This window comes from Crocodylus siamensis, chromosome 1 (genome assembly GCF_052110815.1).
Source record: "Crocodylus siamensis isolate JL-2025a chromosome 1, ASM5211081v1, whole genome shotgun sequence".
Taxonomy (NCBI): Eukaryota; Metazoa; Chordata; order Crocodylia; family Crocodylidae; genus Crocodylus; species Crocodylus siamensis.
The window spans coordinates 36,193,938-36,209,197 of record NC_143395.1 but is presented as its reverse complement, the minus strand read 5'-3'; the positions used below and the strand labels follow the sequence as shown (position 1 = coordinate 36,209,197).

General features: G+C 44.3%; 1 protein-coding gene across 3 annotated transcripts in view; it reads left to right on the top strand.

Annotated features, from left to right (window-relative positions):
- The window catches only part of TDRP (testis development related protein), a 53,366-nt gene that overhangs the window by 31,946 nt on the left and 6,160 nt on the right, over positions 1–15,260 (top strand). For 2 of the 3 annotated variants that reach the window (XM_090033134.1, XM_090033125.1), the window contains one exon: positions 14,532–14,635. In XM_090033134.1, the coding sequence (XP_089889260.1) occupies positions 14,532–14,635 (104 nt within the window). Of the gene's footprint in view, positions 1–13,571; positions 13,626–14,531; positions 14,636–15,260 lie in introns of all 3 variants that reach the window. The other variant, XM_090033114.1, reaches the window with a different exon arrangement.

Here is a 15,260-nt window from a genome sequence, read left to right as displayed (position 1 = left end):
CACACCTAGGCCAAGGGTTAGTGAGGAACTAGTTAGGGAACCTCTGGAGGGACGGGATGTATTCAGGTCAGCTGGTCCAGAAGATCTCCACCCTAGGATACTGAGGGAATTGGCTGAGGTCATTGCAAGACCCCTGGCACGGCTTTACGAGCACTCATGGTGCTCTGGTGTGGTGCCAGAGGACTGGAAGAGGGCCAACATGGTTCCCATCTTCAAAAAGAGGAAGGAGGACCCAGGAAACTATAGGCCAGTTAGTCTTACCTCGATCCTGGGCAAGCTTTTTGAGAGAATTATTCTGGTGCATATCCACGAGGGGCCAGCAGGGGAGATCACGCTTAGGAGCAACCAACACGGGTTCACTAGCGGCAGGTCTTGTCAGACCAACCTGGTAGCCTTCTATGATCAGATCACCAAATCATTAGATGCCGGGGTAGCAGTGGACATAGTCTTCCTGGACTTTTGGAAGGCCTTCAACACTGTCTCTCGCCCTGTTCTCATTAAGAAACTGGGGGACTGTGGTGTTGACACCCACAGAATCAATTGGGTTGCCAACTGGCTGGAGGGCTGCACCCAGAGAGTGGTAGTGGATGGGTCATTTTCGACCTGGAGGGATGTGGGCAGTGGGGTTCTGCAGGGCTCGGTCCTCGGGCCTGCACTGTTCAACATCTTCATCAGTGACTTGGACGAGGGGGTAAATAGCAACCTGTACAAATTTGCTGATGACACTAAGATGTGGGGGGGGATGTGGGCACGCTAGAAGGGAGGAATAGGCTGCATTTGGACCTAGACAGGTTACAGGGGTGGGCGGATGAGAATAGGATGGGATTCAACACTGACAAGTGCAGAGTGATACACCTGGAGAGGAACAACTAGCACCATATGTACAAGTTAGGGAACTCCCTTTTTGTCAGTACAGAGGTAGAAAAGGATCTTGGAGTCATCATTGACTCCAAGATGAACATAGGCTGGCAGTGTGGGGATGCAGTCAGGAAGGCCAACCATACTTTGTCATGCATCCACAGATGTATCTCCAGCAGGTCCAAGGACGTGATACTCCCCCTCTGTGTGGCACTGGTCAGGCCACAGCTGGAGTACTGCACCTAGTTCTGGGCGCCGCACTTCAGGAGGGATGTGGACAACATGGAGAGGGTCCAGGGGAGGGCCACTCGCATGATCAGGGGGCAGCAGGGCAGGCCCTATGAGGAGAGGCTACGGGACCTGAACCTGTTCAGCCTCCAGAAGAGAAGGCTGAGCGGGGATCTAGTGGCCTGTTACAAACTACAGGTCAGGGGGACCAGCAGGCACTGGGGAAGTCCCTGTTCCCCCGATCACTGCCAGGAGTGACCAGGAATAACTGTCACAAGCTGGCAGAGGGGGGATTTAGGCTAGATATCAGGAGGCACTTCTTCATAGTCAGGGTGGCTAGGATCTGGAACCAACTTCTTCCAAGAGAAGTGGTGCTGGCTCCTACCCTGGGGTTCTTTAAGAGGAGGCTAGATGTACACCTTGCTGGGGTTGTTTTACCCCAGTACTTTTTCCTGCCATGGCAGGGGGTCGGACTAGATGATCTGCTGAGGTCCCTTCCGACCCTAGAAACTATGAAACCACTGGTATAGCCAGTTAAAAACCTAGGACTCCAATATAGTAGGGGTGCACTGATAAAGAATTTTTTGGCTAATGCCAATGGCTGATACCCATCCGATGGCCAATATGCAGCCCAGTATCTTGGAGAGCGGCATTGGGCTGGTAAGCCTGGGGTGGGGAAGGGGCATGGGATGGCAGATTGACACCCCATGGTGAGGGAGGAAGTGGAGCAGGGGCAGGTGCAGCCCAGCTGGGGAGGGCAGGGCATGGGATGGAGCCACGGGCAGCTTGTCGAAGGGGCATGGGGGGGCAGGGTGGTCACTGTGTACAGGTGGGGGCAGTGTTACCAGATTTGCCCGCTACTTTGGGGTGTGCTCGTTTATTAGGGCTAGGGTCTTGGTAATTCTGTCAATGTGCTGATTGTGTTTCTATATGGAGCTGTATCTCTCCCTTCTGCAAGCCCTCACCCCCCAATTGGAGCTATCTTGCAGGATTCAGTTCAGTGGGGCTGGGTTCCTCCAGTCCCCAAATCAGTCATACACACAAACCAGTCATACACAGATTAACGTGACATGCCTGACCTGGCTGGGTTGATCAGCATGGACAGGCTGACACCCTCATATGCCAAGAATCAGTTCATCAGAGCAACAATGAACTACAGTCAGACACAAGCACAGTTAAACAGAATACCTCTGAATCTGGTGGGGTGTCCAGGTGACACCCTCATGGGCCAGCATTCAGTTCATTAGGGCACGTCTGAGTCAAACTGGGTCAATCAGCCTGTACAAGCTGATCCCCTTATGTGTTTCAAACTCAGCACGTCCCAATCTTTTAGTTTCTTGATGAGCAGACCCCACAGTATTTCTGGGCTTCACAGGGATCTTTAGCTTAGGTAAGAGGGGCGTTGCTACAGAGCAAGTGGGGAAAGAGAATTAAAGGAGGCAAAATATACCCAGTTACCACCAGTTTGATTATAAAAGTTATTTATTACTAAGTAGATGAAATATATATTGACACTAGTAGTGATAGACATGCAAAGGAAGAACAAACACAAACAGTCACAGTATACCCTGGTTTCACTAAGTATTTGGGGAAACTTAGCTCACGCTTAACTAATACAGTTCAAGTTCAGAAATCTATGCTTAGAGGGAGAGAAGAGAAAAGAGAGAGAGAGCTGGGATCTCACCAGTCCAAGGCATTCGGGTTGCAGAGCTGACAGGTTAAAGTTTTCAGCACAGTCCTTGAAGGGAGATGATCTTCCTCCTGCAGCCTCTCCAGAAGAAAGCGAGTGGTGTCAGCACCCCTACTGCTGCTGCTTTTACAGATTTTTATACCCTCAGTTTAGTTTCTTTCAAGTATTGTGAATATTGTAAATCAAATTGTTTTGACATTTTTATGGATAGCAGATATCTCTCTTGGTGTTTTCAGAAACAACCTCTCCATTGACAAGGGGTTATCTGAGTGAACATCCCAGGAACTTTATTGATACTCAGTAAAACACCTACTTGGAGCCAGCTTGACATTTTTATGGATAGCAGATATCTCTCTTGGTGTTTTTAGAAACACCCTTTTTATTGACAAGGGGTTTTTGGATTTTTGCTTGCTGTGAACAAGCCTCAGCTTAGCATGACTTTTTAGATCTTACTATAGTCTTTTAACAGACTTAAGGCAATTATTGGAGTGTTCATAACCTGTTGTGGAGATGACTTCCACCAGTCGTCTCGGGAAAAGTATGACAACACTTGTGGTCAGGGCTCCAACAGGCTGGATGCTGTGATGAACCCTGTACCATTGTTCAAATGTTGCCCATACCCCCTCTGACTCAGTCTATTGCCTCAGCATTCCCTAACCCAGCAACCGAGTTTTAGCCAATTAAGTTTACATAGGCCTCTCATAGTGGGACCGGGGAATGTATGGCCCAAGATGCCTATTAAACTTACTTTTGCTTACAGTTGTGTGTGTGTGTGGGGGGGGGAAGTCCTTTGTAAATCCAGATTAGAACTGGTCTGATAAATGCTGAGCTGGGTGTAAGGGTCGATTAGCATTTGGAACATAGCTTCCCCATCATGCAGTGCTCCCCTGCTTCATTGATCCCAGAATTTACTGCAGTCTCTGCTTCAGGTTTTCTGTTTAGGTTGCGGGGGGTGAGTCTTTGTGAGTCAGACAGTCTGTGTCCTGTGTCAGGGTTCCCCAAGAACATGGAGCTGACAGGTAACAGCAGGCGTGGGGGGCATGCACCCCCTGGATTTGTGCATAGGGTGAGGGTGCGCTGCCTGCTGTGGGCTCAGGGCCAAGGACTGCACTGGCCTCTTCTGATGAGAGTCTGGGCTGGGGCTGTGCTTAGAGCAGATGGGGAATGGGGCAGAGTGGGTGGCAGTGCTGGTAGGGGGGAATTGGGGGGGGCTATGGAGAATTTTGGGGTGGTCATAGCTCACCTGGAGTGTCCTGTTCCCCCCCCCCCCCAAGTGCAGCCCTAGCCCAGCCCCCATGTTAGGAAAAGACTAGCACAGTCCCTGGCCCTGAGCTCTCAGCAGGCAGCCTGCCCTCTCCCCATGCACAAATGTGAAGGGTACATGCTTCCCCACCTTCCCTGATGGGGGCACACACCAGCGAGGAACTGTCCCCCCCCATGCCCTCACAGGTGCCCTGGACAAGCTGGCCATAGCTCCATCCTGCTCCAGCCCCATTCCTTCTTTCCCCATGGGGTCCTCAGTGCCCCTTACCACACCCCTTTCCCCCACAGACTTACTGGCTGGATGCTGCTCTTCAAGCTGCCGAGCTGAATTCCTGGCTGCATGCATGCTGTGGCTGGGTGCACGCACACAGCATTTATCAGTGATATTGGCTACGCTAGTGAAAAAAACCCCAATGGCTGATGATGTCAATTTTTCCTTTTATCAGTGCCAGTCCAATATGGACTGATATATTGGTTCACCTCTATAATATACCTAGACTGCACACAGACTTAGAGACAGACTAACCAAAGCATCCTGTACCAAGCACTTGATCTTGAAGAGTATGGTTAAGTGACTGAGCACTCAATATCTGGCTGTCAGTATTCTACTGTTGTCTAATGTAATTGTGTAAACCACTAGGAAGGCTTGCCTGAATTTATCAGAGGCAAGCAACTACTCCTAGAGGTCAAGTGGTATATCTGGTTTGGACTTTTCATGGTTTGTATACTTCATTTTATTTGTTTGAAGAGATACTCTGGTTGTGTGAGACCAGATTAATTGTTAAGTTCTCTTTTTAGAAAAGCTGGTTAGTTTAATTCAAACAGTTGGTATGTCATGTAATATAAAAATTATAAATTTCAGAATAATTATAATCTGTAAATTCTGGTACAGTGTGTTTAAAAAAAACAACAACAACCAAAACACCCACACACAACCACAAACAAACAAACAGCACACACAATCAGTTTTGTCAGTTGTCATCTCTGCTTCCCTTTCCCTGGTCCTGAGAACCTATTGTCACGGGGTGGGAACCCAGGAATGGCCATGATCTCCTGGCACCCCTACCATGCCAAGTTACCCATCTAGCACCCTCTCTCTCTCTCACCCACCATGACTTTGATGTTTCTGTAATACTAATGGGAAGCTGCCTTATTCGACCCCTTGGATCCGGTGCTCTTATCCTTCTGGTCCCTGCTCTACGTGAATGGACTCTGGCGCCCCCAACCCTATGGGCATCACGTGGCTCCTTCCACCCCAATACCACGCCCCAAGCCTCTCAGCTGTTCCAGACGTTCTCATGTCTACCTTGTTCCTAAGTGACCCCTTCCAGGGCACCTCACACGCTCCCCGCCCGCACCGGGGCTCAGGCAGCCTTAGCCTTACCTGGCCCCAGACCCCTTCCAGGGTCCTCACCCACATTGGGGCCTGTCCCAATATCACCCCCACACAGGGCTGGGGTCAAGACACTCCCCAACTGCAGCGCCACCCCTGCACCAAACTGCTGTGCCTTCCCTAGCACACACTCGCTATGCCCTTACAGGGCACCAGGAACCCCCACGCTACTGGGGAGTTCCCCTGAGGCCTCCGCCAACCCCTACAGCCTCTCCCGGTCCTTTGGTCTTACACAAACAACCCAACAAACTCAAAGCCATAAGCCAACCGGCTGTAACACAAAAATAAGCCTCCTGGCTACAACATATGTTCAGTGCCGCCCTGGCTACTTCTCATCTCAGCCAGGGTTCTCTCCACCCCGTGCCATTCTGCAGAGGCTCAGGCAATCGCTCTGCTCTGCTCTGCTCTGCTCTGCTCTGCTCTGCTCTGCTCTGCTCTGCTCTGCTCTGCTCTGCTCTGCTCTGCTCTGCTCTGCTCTGCTCTGCTCTGCTCTGCTGCAGAGCTGTTGCTCCTCCAGCTACCAGAGGGGAACTGACTCTAGCCTCAGCCTGGCTGCTTATAAAGGCCAGGCCCTGCCCCCTTCTGGCCAGCTGACCAACATTGGTTGCCCCAGCAACCCTCACCTGTGCTGCCCTGTTGATCTGCAGCTGTCCTTATTACTATTACTAGTAGCGAGCACCCTAGTGCTCTGCTACACACCTCCCCGCTTAAGTTCGTAAGCCTCAATAGGAGCAGGGTGCGTAAGTGCCCTGCGACACCTACCATATAGGTATACACCAATCCAGTGTATAATTAAATGTCCTATGAAACAAGTACAGAGAAGCTTTTGTTTTGTGGTAGTAAAGGTTGTGGCAGGACACATCTCATGATTTTAAAACCTAGCAAAGTATGGGAATAACGTGTTAAATGTAGTCTCTTGCATTCTTTGTAAATTCCAAATTCTCTGCCATTTTCAAACCACTTCAGGCGTCTGTAAAGCTTTCACTTCCACCTCCAGCAGGTACCAAAAAGACACATACCTGAGCTTCCTCAATCTTACATTATAACCTAAATCAGTCTTAACAGCAGTCTCAGATGCTCTTCCTCTGGTACTCCTCTACTCAGTGTTTATATAATATTGGTTCCAACCTTCTCCTTTTCCTGGACTACAACTTCCTCATTTCCTCTGTCTTTCTTTCCAGCTAATCCCCTCTTAGCAGAAAAGCATGGAAAGGGTTTCTCTAACTAAGCAGAAACAACAAAATTTAGAAATGGCATGACTTAGAAAATTAGGGTTGAAAGTCCAGCCTCCTGCTCAAAGCAGGACTGTCCCCTGCTAGATCATCCCAGCCAAAGCTTTTTCTACCCAGGTCTTAAAAATGCTCTAAGAGTGGAGGTTCTGCATTCTCTCTGGGTAGCCATGTTCCAGATTCACCATGAAATTTATGTAAAGCATTCAAAAGTCAGGAATCCAAAAGTTAAGATGGAGCCATAATTCTTTAACTCTGCTCCCTTGTGTTATATAATGTATTGCAACAATATTTTGAGCCATTATGTTGTTCATTCTCATTACTGATCTCTTCCTTTCTTTACCCCATTTCTGTTTGGATTGTAAACTCTTTTTAGACCAGTGACAGACTCTCATTCTGTGCTTCTAGTGTGACTTGCTGTGGTCCTCGGTTTTGGTTGCCCCACAGCACAGTTCTGGTAAACATGAGTGTTAGTTGTATTAACAGATCATCAGATCAGATTGACATACATTCCTTTTGTTTAGGAAGTTATTCTGGCATAACATTGCTGAGATCACCATTAGGTTTGTGCATGAGAGTGTGAGTTTAAGTTGGAGTACACATTGCTTTTTTTACTGTCCGTTGGAAGTAGAAAGCAGAGCAGGGTGGCACCTTAGAAACTAATTCATTCAGAAAATACTAAGTTTTCATAGGCCACATCACACTTCATCAGATGCTGTGAATGGACTTGCAGAGAGGAGGGGTACTAAGCAGACAGGAATCAAGTAATTTAAACACAAGGGTTAGGGAAAGGAGGAGGAAGGGGTAGGGGAAGGAAGTACTACTGAAGAGATGTGACAGTGGGGTGGAGAGATCAAAGAGGATAAATAAAGCACTTAAGCCATAGTGGACATAAGGGTTGTAAAAGCTAGCTCATCTGTAGTTTCTCTTGAGACCATAGCCCTAATACATTTTAGGGATTTCTTTTACTTACTAGACATGGATTTTTGGGTTTTTTTTGGGTTTTTTTAAGTCCCAGCAGTCAGACCTGATTCTTTCACTTAAATAATCTGAGTGGTAGTTAGCTATGTTAGCTTGAAGTTAGGCAGAAGGCAGGGTAGTGTGGACCTTAATAGATTATCTTGTTCAGAGGGGCATGAGCTTTAATAGTCTACAAACTACCACACAATATCTTATTAAGTAGGCTGTAGCCTACAAAAACTTCTGCTTCTGAGCAAAGTAATCTATAAGGCGCTGCCCTGACTTCTGCTTAAATAATCTTGGTAAGTCTGATTTCTGTTTCGTACCTGTAAGGCATTCCAATACCAGCCTAGACAAGAGTTTTAGTAAAATTCTTTTATTCATTTTGTTGGATGCTAATTTTTTTTAATGCAGACAGATAGCAGTTTTTAATTTGAAAACACTAAATAACCATTGGAGGTATATCCTAAATGGTTACAATGTGTTTCTGTTAAAAGATAGCAGGAGATATAATCAAATATATTTGGAAGACATCTGTTACAAAACTATTACTATAGCTGAATATCTACTAAGTACACAGTTGCAAATCTTTGAACATGTATATTGATTGCTTTGTAAGGGAATAATTCTATGAAAAGAGTGCTATGTTATACAGAGGTAGAAAGTTTTGCCTGAGTTTTCTTTCTTGACCTGTATACTTTATCTGCTTGATATTTGAAATGATGGTAAATTTTTAGAAATATAAGTCTGTAAATCATCAAGTATCAAGTTTAGTGAATTTAATTTATTTACACTGAAAATATAGCAGACTGGGATTTTTCCTAAGTCATTTCCAGGGTTATACTGGGAAAATTACAGCATTGGAAAATGTTTTTCTTTGGCCTGCTGGTTATCAGCCAAGACAATTGCTGGAGGAGTTCTTAAAACAACGCAAGAGACATTATGGAAGTTGTAGCTGTGTATGCCAGTTCTGGATGAAGGTACAGTGCTGATCGGAGGTGAGTCTACAGAATTCCTACCTTCACATATACACTTCATATATGTGACCTATAATTTAGATTAGGTTACCTTTCTGCATTCTCAATTGCTATTTTCAGTGAGCTAATGGGAAATAGTTATTTTATATACGAAGAGCATGAAGGAATTCAGGAGATAGATATTTGCTATGTCCTCTTTTTAATGGTTAGTGTGCCAAAATGGCAGCCCCAGCCTCAGTGAGGCATAGTGCAAGGAGCTACTGTTAGGTAACTTTCCTATGCTTGCCTCTACTCCCTCCTGGCCCTTCCCACCCTCCCCTGCTACCCGCACTCTCAAGTGCTTGGCGCAACACCTTCATTACCCCTAACCCAAGTCTTCCCTTCCCTTCCCATTCCAATTTCTGCCCAAAGTGCAGAAATCATGACATTTGCCTCTGGCAGCCCTTCCCAGTCTGTCTCTGCACTAGGTGCATGGGGCAGTTTCATCTGGACGTGGCAGGGCCCCAGCTGAGAACCACTAAGGTAAACTGAGATGGTAGAACAGTGGTTCTTACCAGGGCGGTGCCAAACTCAGAAAAGTTATGGAGGGTTGCTCTGAATCTAAAAACATTGAGAACCACTGACCCTAATCGGTCAGCTTTTGTGACACAGGGACGTGTTAATAGGATTAAGCCTTTCCTAGTGAAGATTAGAAGATTAGACCATTCTCACTCCATTAATTCTTTGAATACTATGTACTACTTTAAGAAGTTATACAATAGAACCTGGATTCTTTGCAGGGTTTGATTTGTGAACTAGCCAGGATATATAGTCGCAGCAAAACAGCTATGCAGAACTGTGAAGGTACATTAATTGTTTTCTGTGGCTTTTATTTAAAGGGAAACGCTTCTTTAGTCAGCTGTGCAAGACTGCAGTGGTGCTTCAGTTGACTAGAGAAGTGGCATGCTTTAAAGAAAAAGCTGTAGGAAACAGTTGAATGGCTTGTTCTTAAATTGCCAACCTATCATGAACTAGGGAATTATGAACTATCTACCTATAAAAAATTAAAGTTCTACTTTCGTTCACAGGACTGAATGAGTAAGCCATGTAATCAAGTATTTTGTGTAATATTGTTTTTCCTGAGGGTGTCATTTGCTGTGTAATTGTTTCTGTTTGTTTGACACGGCTCACAGATGGTAAATGTTTGCCATAGTCTTTTTTTTTTTTTAATTAAAAAAAAAAACTGTTTTGTGGTAGTCTGTTTTTGCTATATGTGTTTGCTACATCGTGAGGATACACAATAAAAGCTAGCTATTTCTTGTTTTTTATTTTTCAAAAATGTTGCGTTTGTGTGTCTCTACCTAATCTTTAAGTGTTCAACTATATGGATAAATAATTTCTGATTTAATTTACATATAAGACTATGTAATCATTTAAATCTGCATATTTGATTCTTGTAGTTAAACACATATAAACAGCTGAAGTCTGGGAGGGTGTGGCAGTATTTAAGACTTATGTTCCTATTGGCTGGTTTTAGGCATTGATTTGTTCTGCATGCTGAGTGTTGTGCATCTCAAACCTAGGTATCTAAATTTCCTTGTTTTTAAAATATAGATGACTTCTAAGCACCTTCCCTGGATTTGTGAATTCTACTTTGGGAGCCAGGTACCTACCATGTGCAGGCAGGTAGCTCAGCATTCCCATGCCTATGTTCCTTTACGAATCTCATTTTGTGGTTGTCTGGTTCTAGGTTGGATCCAGTATGCTTTTTGTATGTGTTTTTTCAGGTGCGCTATCTTTTTAGTGTAGGGATCATTACATTGTAACCTTTGAGAATGTATACCTCCAGAAGTCAAGGAATCAATACTGGGACATAAATGCACATGTGTTTAATTTTAATCTGTGAACATATAGAATGGAGAGGTGTCACAGTAGTTCTAGTAAAGAACAAGAATTGACTTTCTACCTTTTTAATATGTGCTGAGGGACTCTGGTAGAATTTTGTTGGGTTTTATGGGAATTATATGCTGTGATAAAAATACATTTTTACAATGATATGGTGTTAAAAGAGTTGACTTGCTGTTTCTCAGCCACAAATAATAATAGCAGTATAGTAATAGCAGTGTACAAGCTAATAATAGCAGTGTAGGCAGCTTTCATTACTTTCATAAAATATACTGTTGTATATTATGAAGTATTATAAAAAGTCAAAATTAAATTACAGTTGTTAGCAAGTGTATGATGATACAATATGCTTTATATATTTTTTAAATTTACTTGTTAATTAGCAACATTAAATAATTCACTTATGTAAATTAGTGTGTATTCAATGAAGTTTTATCTTTTATATATTAGAATTTATCAAGTGCAGGCCCAAGTAAGCCATGAAACATTTACTTGGAACATACTAGCTGAAGAACTAAATCTTTAAATTAGGCAGAGAAATAGCAGTGCTGCTATTTTCTCACTTTGCAAAGCCCAAAGAGCCCTGTCTAATCTAAAGCAGTAGAACAATGAGTTTGTAATATATATTAATGGTATGTTAACCATCCCTACACACACATATGCCTGGCAACCTTGCTTACATGTACTTAGTACTTGAAGACCAAGTACAGACAATCAAAAAGCCCGAGGCTGAATTGGTTCAGTGTTTGCAGGTTAGTTTAAACTGCAGAGATTAAACTGAGAAACAACTAGACACAAATTCACTTTTGATTCAGGAAATGCAGCCACGTGCCTGCAGTGACTCAGGCCAGAAGCTGGGGGACCACTAGAACACACCTCTCTGGCACATAGCCAGCATGGGCTGTGTGTTTGCAGCATCTTCTTGCTACCCCAAGGTCTCTGGGATTTGCAATCCAAAATCAGGCCAGCAGGACTCTATAGGGTTTCTTATCACTTCCTCTTCCTGTTTCCAGGTGCCTCTGGGATTTGTGGTCCATAGTCACAGCCAGCACTAAGGTTCACTAAGTTTAGCAGGGCAGCTCTGTGCTCAGGGAAAGGTAGGTTTATCCCCTAACTGGTTTTATCTTAAACCAGTTTCAGCCATTTTGAAACTGATTTATGTACACTGAACTTCTGTTCTGTTACAAGTTTAAACCAGTTTCTGATGACTTAAACTAGTTTATGTGTAACTTGTAGCTCAAGCTGAAATGCACCAGTTGCCTACTAGTCAAAGGGCTAACAAGTTAGACAACAGTGGAAAAAAATGGGAGGGTCCTGGACAATAGCTGGAAGGAGGGTCTTTGTGTTAGGAGTGTACTGAGGTTCCTTCTAGAGCAGGGGTTGGCAATGTGTGGCCTGCAGGCCAAATCCAGGTTGCAAAAAGATTTGAATCTAGCTTAGATTTTACTAACAGTGCACTACTACTGTCCAGGCGTTCAGTATGGCCCATGATTGGTCTTCCAGAGTTGCCTTAATGATCTCCTACTGCCTCCCCAGCTGTCCCTGCTGTCTGCAGAACAGCTCTCTTGCTCTCCCACTGCTGTCTCTGTTAACCATCACTGATAAATTAGCTGCTTCAAATTGCTTAGCACGTTTTGGCAGAGGCTGCAATTAGAAGGGTGAGAGAGCAGCTGTAGCAGGTGATCCCTAGCCTGTCCATTAGTAAAAGGTTGCCAGCCCCTGTCCTAGGGAGCCTTTTTTGGATCTTGTTTAGGGTCTAGGTTGTTTCATATTGAATTCAGCTTAGCTGGCTACTGAGTAAATTTGAATTGACTTTCCAATTTCTTCAGTTACTGAAAGTATGAATGAGGTGGGGGGCTAAGGGGTTGTGTGTGTGTTTGTTTTCCCCTTAACCTCATATTCTGATCTCAGAAATCGGGGGGGTGGGGCTTTGGTTGGAACTGTTTCTCTATGCAACCTCCCTTTTATGTGGTGTTCCTAGTTTTCCTAGTGAATAGCTCCACTGTTGCCTGTGGTGCCTTTTGAAGACCTGCTGAAGCTGCAGCAACAAAATGAAAATCACATAATTAATGCCAATTTCAGGGATAGCCATGGCTTTGTAGAAGACAGCAGAGAAAATGGCTAGAACTTTTCAGTTTTTTCTGAGAGGTACTGGAGCTGTTGCCAGATGTGGGAAGACACATTTTATGTTCCTGCTCATGCTTGAGGTTCAGTTTTGAAGGTCTGGACGTTGGAAACAAATGATATCTTTGTTCAGTAAAGGCAGTGAGCAACAAGTGAACTACTTTGGTTATGTTTGGAAGAGTATTTTCAAAGCCATAGAGATAAAAGCAGGAAATTACAGGGATAGCAGGATAAAGAGCCATCTCTGCAGCCTTCCCCTGGTTTCATGGCTCACCTTGTCCAGCTCCTGGCTCCATCTGTGATTTGAAGTAAAATAGTTTCAGGTCTCCAGTGCTTGTCTGGTAGCTACAATCAGCAGTCCTTATGGCTACCTAAGAAACTCCCGGGCTAAATATAGACAGTCAAAAATCCCGAGACTGAATTGCTTCAAGCTTCACAGGTTAGTCTAAGTTCTATAGGTTGAACCAGTAAGCAAGTGAACAGATATTTACTTGTGATTTCGGAAATGGAGGCACATGCCTGCAGTGGCTCACTCCAGAAGCCAGCGGGCGCTAGAGCATGCCTTCCTGCTCTGCTGGAGCACACAGCTTAAGCCAAAGCTATCCTGCCCACCCAGGGGTGGGTAGCAGAGGATGGGGGTAGGGGGGCTGAGGTGCAAAGCAACCTGGGATCCTGGGGGACTGTGAGTTAACTTGAATCTGTAGGGGATCTGGGACAGAAGTTCAGTAAACTTTGTCGTCATTGTCATGTCTCCAATCCAACCTTCCTATGTGGTCTGTTCCCAATATTCTGCACAGGCCCCTGCTTCTGGTGTTGTTGACAGATCTTGTCAGGGGGCATTGTGAGGTGCTACAGGGCATCTCAGAAGATAATCCATGGTTTGCTTCTCCTGACAAACACATTTATCAGTTGCATGATTTCATGAGAAAGTTGCATCTTCTGAGACCCACTCTTAATTTGTTCAGGTTCCTCCATGGGTGCCATTTGTAGTTGGAGCCTATGTTAACTCCTCACTAGAGGTAATTCCTTGCTCGTTCCATTCAACAGCTTTGTCACCTAGTTTCTCCCATTCTTTTTGCCAAAGGTAAGTCTGGCTGATTCTGGTGATGTGATCAATCGTGTTAGAGGACAAAAAAACTATTTCTTGATCAGAGATGACAGTGTACTGCTTGATGCCCATATAGTGTGTGGCGGTCGTCTGACTCTTGTACCTGGCGGTTAATGTAGCCTGTTTCTTTTCTCCTGATGTAAGGGGGCTCTATGCCAGATAGTGTGTATAGGAAGGGAACATGGGTGGGTTTTAGACAGGCTGTTATAATTCTGCATGTATCATTTAGGGGAATGTCAATTTGTTTACTGTAACTTGAGCATTCCCAGGTGGTGCAGACATATTCAGCCATAGAGAAACAACATGTTAAAGCAGTAGTGCATAGGGTGGGCGGTTGTGCTCTTTGAACTGGATGTGCAGTTCAGTAAACTGATTTAAACTAAATCAGTTAAATCTGATGCTATATCCATCCAGGTTAATCTTTAAATCGGTTTTGGCCATTTTGAAAGCGGTTTATAAGTGCTGAACTTCTGTGGTGTTACAGATTTGAACCAGTTTCCGATAACTTATACTGGTTTATGTGTAACTTCTGTGCCTGTCCTGTCCCTGTTATGCAACAGTGAGCAAGGCAGGGTGCAGGTGCTATAGCAGCCACTGCTTATTTTTTTGCAACCAGCTCATCAGGTTTTAAGATGATACAAAGCAGATTTTGTGGCCCAGAGAATCTGGCTCAAGACATGTCTTTAAGCAAACGTCTTTGAGGAAGAGAGAAAGGAAAATGATTCTGCATAAGGGATGGGATCTGCTCATAGAAAATTTATTTGTACCCCTTTGTTCTTGAGTTTGTAATATATTTTTCTTTTACTTCCACATGTAGGTCCAAGGTGCAAGTTTTCGGGGTTGGAAAGAAGTGACCTCCCTTTTCAATAAAGATGACGAACAACAATTGCTAGCAGGATGCAAGTCTCCAAAATCTAAAGGGTAAGAAAAATGGAATAGTGGCAAATAACGTAGGAAAAAGAATAAGTTGTAGTTAAACAATGGCTACAGGAACAATGAAGAGGTAGAATGAAAGGTAGAGTAAAAAGAGCCAATTTATTGAAAAATTCTGTTGAAAAATTTACCATACTTAAAGTTATTTATATTTTAAATTTACAGGGAACACAGAACTTGTTTAAGTTTGGAACCGTAAAAGAATATGGGCAGGTTTCCTCTACTAGGTGGAAACAGCAGTTAGGTGTGGACAATCTCCTATAGGTTAGGGAAAAAATTGCAATAACTTTGGCTGGAATAAAGCTGTAGACTATAGGAAGATAATCACAAAAAAATCTTTTTCACTTTGTTGTAATTCAACATTTTTAGATGTAATCAAATTTAGAAATATTTCCTTTTCTCTGCACTCTCTTCTCTCTTGAGTCTGTTGATCACCAGGTGGTTAGTCCTTATAGCTAAATCACAGCAAGACGAAAGGGTTTTTTGTGGTCTGCTCACAGCACACAGCTGATTTTACATGCAATTTGCAGAGGTCCTGTCACTCAGTGCTGATGGTGGAGAAGCCCCGGGGCAGGAGGAATGAGGGGGCAGCAGCTATCTTGATGGCTGGCTG